The sequence below is a fragment of the Rhinoraja longicauda genome, chromosome 4 (genome assembly GCF_053455715.1).
Source record: "Rhinoraja longicauda isolate Sanriku21f chromosome 4, sRhiLon1.1, whole genome shotgun sequence".
NCBI classification, from domain to species: Eukaryota; Metazoa; Chordata; class Chondrichthyes; order Rajiformes; family Arhynchobatidae; genus Rhinoraja; species Rhinoraja longicauda.
Window position 1 is genome coordinate 9,535,780 of NC_135956.1, and position 11,511 is coordinate 9,547,290.

The following is an 11,511-nucleotide window of genomic DNA, read 5'->3' on the forward strand; positions in this document are numbered from 1 at the left end:
TGATACAATGTGGAAACAGGCCCAACTTGCCCACACCAGCCAACATGTCCCAGCTACGCTCGCCTGCCTGCGGTTGGTCCATATCCCTCCAAACCTGTCCTATCCATATGCTCCCAAAGTGTGGGCTTGATACTAATGTCATAGTCATACAACACAGAAACAGGCACCTCGGCCCAATTCGTCCATGCCGAAGTAAATTGCCTATCTAAGCTAGACCCATTTTCCTGCATTTGGTCCATATCCCTCTAAATCCTTTTTAATCCATGTACTTGTCCAAGTGTCTTTTAAATGCTGCTATAGAACCTGCCTCAACGATCTCCTTTGGCAGATTGTTCCGTGTACCCACCACCCTCTTTGTGAAAAATATTGTCAGAGCGGAATGTTTTTCCGCTTTGTACAAGCAAGGGCCAGAGATTCCAATGATTTATTATCACATGTACAGACCTACAGTGAAATTATTTTTTTGCCTGCAGTTCATAAAGTATTGCCATACCTGAGCACATTTCCCAATTAGTACACTGAGACAGGATACAAGAGTCACCAGGTTTTAGTGCCATTTTCAAAGTCCAGTCCGCCTGCTCTGTCTTCCGGAGCAACGCCCAATCTAGGCGTACCCCAGGACCTCCAGTGGTTGCTTTAATCTGGATCGTCCAGCAAACCATCGTCTCTCTCCTTGCCCAGCCACCTTCAGCCTTTGTGCCCCAGGGCAACTCCCGCAACCGACCGTGGGAGTGTGGAAGCTTCACTCTTACCAGCCTGTGCCCTTGGTCTGCCTTTGCAAGCTCCCTCCATTCTCCACTCCTGTCCTCTGGGACCTGGCTCTGCGGCTCCCTCTACAGGCCGGATCCTTCCCAGCCACGCAGCCTGCTAGGTCAGTCTGGGCATTTTCTTCTCTAAGGAGGTTATGAGAACATCTTTCAATCTCCTGTCCACCTGATTTTCTCTTTCCATGGCAGAGCTCAGAATGATGATATTACTTTGAGAGTCTGGTATCAGGCAGCCAGACTCCATTGATGGGTCCAATGGAGCTGATTATAATTAGGGTTTCAGAGCTGGCCTGGGAAAAGACATTGACTTTTTTGTTTAGTTTAGGAATACTGCATGGAAACAGGATCTTTGGCCCAGCTAGTCCACGACAACCATCAATCACCCATTCACACTAGTTCTGTTATCCCGCTCTCTCATCCACTTCCTACACACTAGGATCAATTTAGAGGCCAATTAACCTACAAATCTGTACACCTTTGGGATGTGGGAGGAGACCGGAGCACCTGGAGGAAATCCAGACGGTCACAGGAAGAACGTGAAAACTCCATACAGACATCCGAGGCTGGGATCAAACCCGGGTCGCTTGTTCTTCCAGTGGATTTGATGGGTTTGTGGAGGTGGTATGCTGGTATGTCTCCAGGCCTCAAGGCATCTGCTACAAGCAATCCAAGTCTCAGAAGCCCATGGAACTGGGTTCCGCTCCCTCCTCCCCTCAAGAGATATAGAAGTGTGAAAACGCTTCTCCGGATACAGACATCTTCCCAGCTTTTATCAGGCAACGAAACCGTTCTGTCGCCAACTAGAGAGTGGTCCTGACCTCCTATCAACCTCTGGACTATATTTAATTGGACTTTACTAGGCCTCATCTTAACACTAAACGATATTCCCATTTACCCTGTATCTGTACACTGTTGACCGCTGAATTGTAATGTATAATCTTTCTGCTGACTGGATAGCTACAGCAAACTACTGCTGCTTGGTAGGCTAGGAATTTTTTGTCAACTTTGAACTTTTGATTTTCAAACTCCCTTTTCCTCAGTTGGTCAAAGGTTATGTGCACTCAAGGCGAGGTTGGATTTCATTATGGATGTCTGTTTTCACTGAGAGGTGGCACCTGAGACTTGGAACGTTGTTCATATTTTACAGATTCTCGTTGTGAATCTTTACAGATGGACAATATCGTATGATTGGGACAGGCTGGTAGATCTTTGTCAAGCCCTACCTCTTGTATCATGCAGTAAATAATTTGACCTTGAAGCTAGGCTTTTGTGCACAAACAATGATTGTATTCATACTGCAATTCTACAGCTGAGTTTGTGGTGCCCTTGAGACAGGAGTGGAGATATAATAGGTTAAACTACTTCCCATTAACGCTGTGGATTAGTTCCACTTGTTGGAGGTGAAGTGAAACATTGCAATTTCACTTTGGCGCGGCACGGTGGCTGAATTACAGCGCCAGAGATTCTGGTTCAATCCCAACTACAGGTGCTGTCTATACGGAGTTTGTACATTCTCCCCGTGATGATGTGGGGTTTTCTCCAAGATCTTTGGTTTCCTCCCACACTCCAAATATGTACAGGATTGTAGGTTATTTGGCTTTGTATAAATGTAAAAATTGTCCCTCGTGTTGAATCAATAGAATAGATCGCTGGTCGGTGTGGACTCGATGGGCCGAAGGGCCTGTTTCCGCGCTGGGTCTCTAAAGTAAACTAAAGATGGGTGTGGAGGTTGAGATGAGATGGTAAATACATCAGGCGGGCAACAAGACACCCGCATTTAACATCAGTCTGCAGAGAGATTACATTTGTGTAGGAAAGAACTGCAGATGCAGGTTTAAATGGAAGGCTGGAGAAACTCAGCGGGGCAGGCAGCATCTCTGGAGAGAAGGAATGGGTGACTTTTCGGGTTGAGACCCTTCTTGAGACTGATGTTAGGGGAGTGGGCAGTACAGAGATAAAATATAGTTGAAAGTAAAACTGGTAGGAGAACTGGAAAGGGGGAGGGGATGGAAAAAGAGGGAAAGCAATGACTACTTGAAGTTAGAGAAGTCAATGTTAGATACATAGACATAGATACATAGACAATAGGTGCAGATGTAGGCCTTTCGGCCCTTCGAGCCAGCACCGCCATTCAATGTGATCATGCCCGATCATCCACAATCAATACCCCGTTCCTACCTTCTCCCCATAACCCTTGATTCCATTAGCCCTGAGAGTTCTATCTAAATCTCTTTTGAATGCATCCATTGAATTGGCCTCCACTGCCTTCGAGGGCAGAGAATTCCACAAATTCACAACTCTTTGTGTGGAAAAGTTTTTTCGCATCTCAGTTCTAAATAGAGCACTGGGGGCTAGTGGAATCAAGGGATATGGGGAGAAGGCAGGCACAGGTTACTGATTCTGGATGATCGGCCATGATTACAATGAATGGTGGTGCTGGCTCGAAGGGCCAAATGGCCTCCTCCTGCACCTATTTTCTATGTTTCTAAATGGCCTACCCCTTATTTTTAAACGGTAGCCCCTGGTTCTGGACTCCCCCAACATTAGGAACATGTTTTCTGCGTCTATCGTGTCCAATCCCTTAACAATTTTATATGTTTCTATAAGATCCCTTCTCATCCTTCTAAATTCCAATGAATATAAGCCCAGTCGCTCCATTCTTTCATCATATGACAGTCCCGCCTTCCCGAAAATTAACCTTGTGAATTCGGTGCACTCACTCAATAGCAAGAATGCCCTTCCTCAAATGAGATGACCAAAACTGCACACAATACTCCAGGTGTGGTCTCTCCAGGGCCCATGTTCATATCGCTGGCGTGCAAGCTACCCAAGTGAAATATGAGGTGCTGTTCCTCCAATTTGCGCTGGGCCTCACTCTGACAATGAAGAAAGGTCAGTGTGGGAATGGGAGGGGGAGTTAAAGTGTTCAGCGCATAATCCTCTGACATTTTCGCCACCTCCAACAGGATCCCACTACTAACCATATCTTCCCATCGTCGCCCCTTTCTGCTTTCCGCAGAGACCGTTCCCTCCACAACTCCCTGGTCAACTCGTCCCTTCCCACCCAAACCACCCCCTCCCAGGTACTTTCCCCAGCAACCGCAGGAGATGCAACACTTCTCCCTATACCTTCCCCCTCAACTCCATCCAAGGACCCCGACAATCTTTTCAGGTGAGGCAGAGGTTCACCTGCACCTCCTCCAACCTCATCTACTGTGTCGGTTGTTCCAGGTGTGGACCCCTGTATATCAGCGAGACCAAGCGCAGGCTCAGCAATCGTTTTGCCGCTTTAACTTCCCCCTCCCATTCAGTCTGAAGAAGGGCCTTGACCTGAAAAGTCACCCATTCCTTCTCTCCAGAGATGCTGTCTGTCCCGCTGAGTTACTGCAGCATTTTATGTCCATCCTAGATATTGCATTTATCTGGTTAGGATTATGGCTCGCATGCTACTGTGAAGTAACAAAAAATGGCAGAGAGGTGAGTCGGGCAGTCTGTGCAATCAAAGTTAAGGATGGTCCCATTGTCCGTCCTAGTTGACAAAATCTAAGGCTTCAGGACAAAGAAGGTGTGTATGATTGATGCTACTCCCTGCATTTCTTTGGGGTTGTCAAACAGTGCATATCATGTCCATTGTATTTCAGTGGATGGTAACCAAACCAATTCATGAGCAGTTCTTCAGCTACTGTGAGGAAGCACCTGAAAACACTAATGATGGCACTCCCACTATTATTGCCACGGCATAATCAGCACAAAAGCTCCCAGTGATAGTTAAGTACCTACCATTCCCAGGAATTATCCTCCAAGGCATTCCATTGTCAAGGTCAATAAGTCAAATAAACCTGGCAAGTGTCTGGACAGAAGATAGCTACAAAAAGCTAGAGTAACTCAGCGGGTCAGATAGCATCTCTGGAGAAAAGAAATGTGACATTTTGGGTCGAGGCCCTTCTTCAGATCCGAAACGCCTCCTGTTCAAGCTTTTTGTGTCCATCTTCAGTGCAAACAAGGAAATGGTGGACGAGTTGAACCGGTACTTTGGATCTGTCTTCACTAAGGAAGATACAAACTCAAGAAAATTCCCTTGTGTTTCATGGATACTAATTTCTTCATAGAACTACCTACCTGTTGGGATTGTACAAGTGTCTCATAAAAAGGCCAGTGAATTCAAGGTGCAAGGATATAGTTCCACTACATTTTAGCCGAGATGGGTTATTGTTAGTGTTTAAATAGCCAATGATGCCATGGTTCTTACACTCATGGTATTGAACAGTCATTTGGATATATCTCATAATGACTCTGCACATCTATGACAGATGTAAAAGTTTTGGGGTGAAAAACTGTATTCTGTCACATCTTCTTGTTGCTGGGTTCCAGGTTTGATTTTTGTGGTTGACAGTAATGACAGGGAGAGAGTGAATGAAGCTAAGGAGGAATTGATGAGAATGCTCGCTGAGGATGAGCTCCGAGAAGCTGTGTTGCTACTTTTCGCAAACAAACAGGTGAGCAAATAGCAGTAAGTAGGAAAATTAATGGCATCATCACACCCCTTAACCTACTAGGCAGCATCTGTGAACAAAGATAGTGTTAGTGTGCAGGGATCACTCGTTGGCGCGAACTCGGTGGGCCGAAGGGCCTGTTTCCGCGCTGTATCTCAGAACTAAACTTAAAAGATCTACCATCCAGTTTAATTTGGATATAGTAGAGACATTGCAGATATCCCAAATCTAAACTGAATTGTAAACTTATTCCATTATTGAGTGTGAAGAGCGGTCCCAACTCGAAACGTCACACATCCTTTCCTCCAGAAAAGCAGCCTGTGACGCCAGCACTTTGTGTCTACCTTTGGAATAAACCAGCATCTGCGATTCTTTCTTTCTACCTTCCACTATTGTGCCATATTTTTAGAACATAAAACAGCACAGGCCCTTCAGCCCACAATGTCCGTGCCAAACAGGATGCCACGATATCCGAATCTCCTCTGCCTGCACGTAATGCATATCCCTCCATTTCCTGCATATCCATGTGCCTATCTAAAAGCATCTTAAATGCCACTATCATATCTGCCTTAAAGTGTAACTCCTTATCTGCCTGCACATAATCTATATCCATGTGCCTATCTAGTCTCTTAAATACCACTGCCGTAGAAAGCATTTTATCGGGATGCATTTTTGAACCGCTCCATCCAAGACCGCAAGAAATTGCCGTGAATTGTGCTCGCAGCCCAGACCATCACACAAACCAACCTCCCTTCCATTTACTCCATTTACATCTCACGCTGCCTCGGCAAGGCCAGCAGCATAATCAAGGATGAGTCACACCCTGGCTACTCCCTCTTCTCCCATCAGGCAAATGGTACAGAAGTGTGAAAACGCACACCTCCAGATTCAGAAACAGTTCTTCCCAGCTGCTATCAGGCAACTGAACCATCCTACCACAACCAAAGAGCAGTCCTGAAATACTATCTACCTCATTAGTGACCGTCGGACTATCTTTGATCGGTGGGTTGAATTTGCAACCTGCAGCTGGGGCTCTGGAACTCCAGTCCAGCTGGAGCCAGCTTCCTTGGCCGGCTCAATAAACCAGCAAAGCTCTGGAACCAAGAATGCCAGAAAATCAGTGATGGAACTATAATGAGTAAATATTAAATTTAAGTGCAAGATTATATATCTTTAAATTAATTAAGACAGGGTTAAAATATAAAACACAGCAGAAAAGCCAATTACTGCCTTTTTGGGCTGATTATCAATTAATGTGCGAATTTACTTAAATGTTATTAGTATACAGTGACATATTAACATTATTTTGCAATGTCCGTTTTTACTTCGAAATGCACTAAAAGAGGCTTGAAACTAATAATTTTGTGTGTACATTTTCCAATTTTTTGACCCTCGCATGTGCTCGGCTCTTTTCCTATTATTTTTTGTTACCTCATATGCCTGTCTAGGAGCTAAATCTAACTCTCTCTTGACAACATCCGGTGAATTGGCCTCCAGTGCCTTCTGTGGCAGAGAATTCCACAGATTACCAACTCTGGTTGAAAAAGCTTTTCCTCATCTCAGTCCTAAATGGCCTACCCCTTATTTCTAAATTGGGACCCCTGGTTCTGGACTCCCCCAACATCGGGAACATTCTTTCTGCATCTACCCTGTCCAGAATTTTATATGTTTCTACTATAAGATCCCCTCTCATCCTTCTAAATTCCAGCGAGTACAAGCCCAGTCGACCCATTCCGGGAATTAACCTGGTGAACCTATGCTGCACTCCCTCAATAGCAATAATGTCCTTCCACAAATTGGGAGACCAAAATTGCACACAATACTCCAGGTGCAATCTCACCAGAGCCCTGTACAACTGCAGTGGGACCTCCTTGCTCCTAAACTCAAATCCTCTCGCAATGAAGGCCAACATGACATTGGCTTTCTTCAATACCTGCATGCTTACTTTCAGTGACTGATGTACAAGCATACCCTGGTCACGTTGCACCTCCCCTTCTCCCAATCTGACACCATTCAGATAATAATCTTCCTTCCTGTTCTTGCCACCAAAGTGGAAAACCTCATTTATCCACATTATACTGCATCTGCCATGCTTCTGCCCACTCACCCAACCTATCTAAGTCACCCTGCAGCCTCATAGCATCCTCCTCGCAGCTCACACTGCCACCCAGCTTTGTGTCATCCGCAGCTTAGAGATGTTACATTTAATTCCCTCGTCTAAATATTGTAGACGTCCCTCGTCTATATTGTAATAATAATATACAGTGCCCTCCATAATGTTTGGGAGAAAGACCCATCATTTATTTATTTGCCTCTGTACTCCACAATTTGAGATTTGTAATAGAAAAAATCATATGTGGTTAAAGAGCACATTGTCAGATTTTAATAAAGGCCATTTTTATACATTTTGGTTTCATGTAGAAATTACAGCAGTGTTTATACATAGTCCCTCTATTTCAGGGCACCATAATGTTTGGGACACAGCAATGTCATGTAAATGAAAGTAGTCATGTTTAGTATTTTATTGCTTATCCTTTGCATGCAATGACTGCTTGAAGTCTGCGATTCATGGACATCACCAGTTGCTGGGTGTCTTCTCTAGTGATGCTCTGCCAGGCCTGTATTGCAGCCATCTTTAGCTTATGCTTGTTTTGGGGGCTAGTCCCCTTCAATTTTCTCTTCAGCATATAAAAGCCGTGCTTAATTGGGTTCAGATCGAGTGATTGGCTTGGCCACTCAAGAATTAACCATTTTTAGCTGTGAAAAACTCCTTTGTTGCTTTAGCAGTATATTTGGGATCATTGTCTTGCTGTAGAATGAACCGCCGGCCAGTGAGTTTTGAGGCATTTGTTTGAACTTGAGCAGATAGGATGTGTCAATACACTTCAGAATTCATTATGCTACTACCATCAGCAGTTGTATCATCAGCGAAGAAAGTGAGTCAGTACCTTCAGCAGCCATACATGCCCAGACCATAACACTCCCACCACCGTGTTTCACAGATGAGATGGTATGCTTTGGATCTTGGGCAGTTCCTTCTCTCCTCCATACTATGCTCTTGGCATCACTCTGATATATATTAATCTTCGTCTCATCCGTCCACAAGACCTTTAACCAGAACTGTGGTTGCTCTTTTAAGTACTTCTTGGCAAACTAACCTGGCCATCCTATTTTTGTGGCTAACGAGTGGTTTGCATCTTGCAGTGTAGCCTCTGTATTTCTGTTCATGAAGTCTTCTGCGGACAGTGGTCATTGACAAATCCACACCCGACTCCTGAAGAGTGTTTCTGATCTATCGGACAGGTATTTGGGGATTTGTCTTTATTATATCGAGTAGGGTGCTTCTGGAGCCCCATGATTTTTAAAAATGTTTGCATTAAACTTCTACCTTCCCTCAGTTTGTTCCACTTCCTAAATGGACCACTCATACATAATTTTTTTTAAATTATTGTCTAGGGGATCCATGAGCCAATCAAAATTGTATCGCAAGTTTATCATTTTATGCAAAAGGCAGCTATATTTATGCAATGAGTTACTCTGAAAAATAATAGCTCCTGTATAATCATTCTGCATATTTACCCTATTTAATGTTACTTTGAATCATTTCACTGTTCATATCCACAAACAACTTCCGATTTAATTTAAATTTCACAGAGGTTATTATTTTCACTAATGGGACATTTTAAGACTAGGTAGAAATTAATTGCTTACTACGAGGGCTCCAGAAGCACCCTAATAGAGAGGATTCTTCTGTTATCGGCTTTGGAGGTCTTGCTTGGCCTGCCAGTCCCATTGCGATTTGTAAGCTCACCAGTGCTCTCTTTCTTCTTAATGATGTTCCAAACAGTTCATTTTGGTAAGCCTAAGGTTGGGCTGATGTCTAACAGTTTTATTCTTGTTTCTCAGTCTCATAATGGCTTCTTAGACTTTCATTGGCACAACTTTGGTCCTCAAGTTTACAAAGGTGATGGGAAGACTGGGTGCTGAGAGCTCTCTTATACCTGCATTAAGGAGGCAATTAAACACACGAGCAATTACAAACACCTGTGAAGCTATGTGTCCCAAACATTATGGTGCCCTGAAATGGGGGGACTATGTATAAACACAGCTGTCATTTCTACATGGGGAAACAAAAATGTATAAAAATGGCCTTTAATAAAATCTAACAATGTGCATTTTAACCACGTGATTTTTTTCAATTACAAATCTCAAATTGTGGAGGACAGAGGCAAATAAATAAATGATGCGTCTTTCTCCCTCCCGCCTGAAAGCAACACCCTCTAATATTTTAAGATTATTTTTACTGAAGCTTACTATTCATTGTCAGCATGGTGCCTCCATTTTGTAGCAATGTTAGTTGCTAATACACTCCCGTCTCTTGCTTCCAAAGATGTCACATCGGTGAGAATGGTGAGCGTCAAATTGTGTGTGTGTTCTCTTTTCAGGATCTGCCTAATGCGATGAATGCCGCAGAGATCACTGACAAACTGGGTTTGCACTCCCTCCGCCTGAGGACCTGGTTCATCCAGGCAACCTGCGCAACCAGTGGTGACGGTCTATATGAAGGACTGGACTGGTTGTCCAATCAGCTCAAAACTACCAAATAATCCCTTTTCTTTCTTCCTTCCTTTCCTGCCCTCCACTCTCCCTCCTTCCCCTTCTTTATGCTTCTTTTTTTTTTCATTTGTGGTATTGGGTGCCAGGAACCTGCTTCATTACATCTGATCACTAGAACTATAAATAACACCGTACTGTATGGGTGAGAAGTGCAGACTTGAAAGCAAACGTCGTTTCTTATTTAAAATGTGTATATATCGTCCCTTTTTGTAACGAGGCAGTTTCCTGCTACTCCTATGCAATATTTTCCTCCCCAATTGTTCTCCGTTTTCCCTGGCGGTTTAAACTGACATGTAAGAATTTAATGTTGGAAAGGGACAAATACAGCTTGGAATTGGGAGATGTATGCACTCCCAACATTACAATGCACAGAGTCTCATCACAGATATGGTCTCCCAGCTCTGAAATGAGGCTTTCCTGCAGTTTAGGGCATGGCTTTTGATGGAGGGAGGGGAAAACTTAATCAGACCTTTTTATTTTTTCTGCTTGTTTCCCTCATTGCCCAAAGCTGGGATTTCAGCAGTGAAGGATTGGATTGCTTGTGTTTTTTGGTTTTAAAACTGCCGACACAATGATTTCCGAGCTCAGATTCTCTTGTACTCAATTACTCAAATCTCCCTTTCCCAAACATGAAGGCTGGAATTGAAGTACAGAATAAAATAAAATTGTAACCCACTTTTTTTGCCTTTTTGAATAATTTAAAATCCAACTCTTAAATGGCATAACTTAAAACTGATTTGAGTGATTAAATTATTTTACAGTGAAAACCTGAAAGTTTCATCATCTAGGCACAACTGTTAAAATCATGGCTTTATATCATGAATTGCATTTGGGGAAAGAGCCAGACAGAAAGGGAAGAGATCATTGGTAATCATAGCAGCAAGTCTTGAGTGGTTACCTGAAATGCCTATTTTATTTAGTTTTTTGTTGCCTGTTTGAATCCTGGTCACATGTGCTGATCAACTTTCTTCCTTGTGGTTCACCCCATACCAACACGGTAAACTGATCACAGCATGCAGGCACTGTTGGGTCAGATGAGAAAGGAGCTTTTTTTTGGCTTTGTTAGCTAATCCCTTGGCTGATGTATAGCAGGTAGCAATGTCGATGAATGCACCTAAGCCCTTGCCCCCACTTTGCTTTTCCCAATATGTGAAACTACATGTATGAGTCATTCCATTTTTGTTGTTGTGCAGGATACTGTATGACCATCAGTTCCAATTCCCTTTTTCTCCCACACCATTCTCCAAACATGTACTCACTCATCCAATAATAGAATTACTGCACTCAGTCTGCCAGCAGAAGCAGAGGACGGGCCAGTGAATACTTGGGTCCGAGCAGGATGAGTTATTGGTGTGACGTTGATCCTTTCATTACACACACTACTAATCAAATGTTTTGTATACGTTTCAATTTTCATTTTGACAAAACAAGCACTGTAATTAAAGCTGTTAGAATAAAATCTAAGATTCCTGAACTTGATTCCTGCCCTTGTTGCAGTTTTTAATTCAATGCAGATGATTTGGGTAGACAATAAAATTTTCCACCTGTTCTTTGTAATGCCTTCCTTGTACTTCCTACAGCAATCTAGTATTGAAGCAGTACTGATATCCAAACACTAATCAACACCGTTCATT

At 43.4% G+C, this 11,511-nt stretch overlaps 1 protein-coding gene across 1 annotated transcript in view; it reads left to right on the top strand.

The window, feature by feature from the left end:
• arf1 (ADP-ribosylation factor 1) overlaps positions 1-11,356 on the top strand; it is a 40,641-nt gene extending 29,285 nt beyond the window's left edge. The window contains exons 4-5 of the mRNA XM_078397148.1: positions 5,139-5,263; positions 9,706-11,356. Of these exons, the coding sequence (XP_078253274.1) occupies positions 5,139-5,263; positions 9,706-9,867 (287 nt within the window). The 3' untranslated portion in view covers positions 9,868-11,356. The remainder of the gene's footprint in view (positions 1-5,138; positions 5,264-9,705) is intronic.
• The last annotated feature ends 155 nt before the right edge of the window (positions 11,357-11,511 follow it).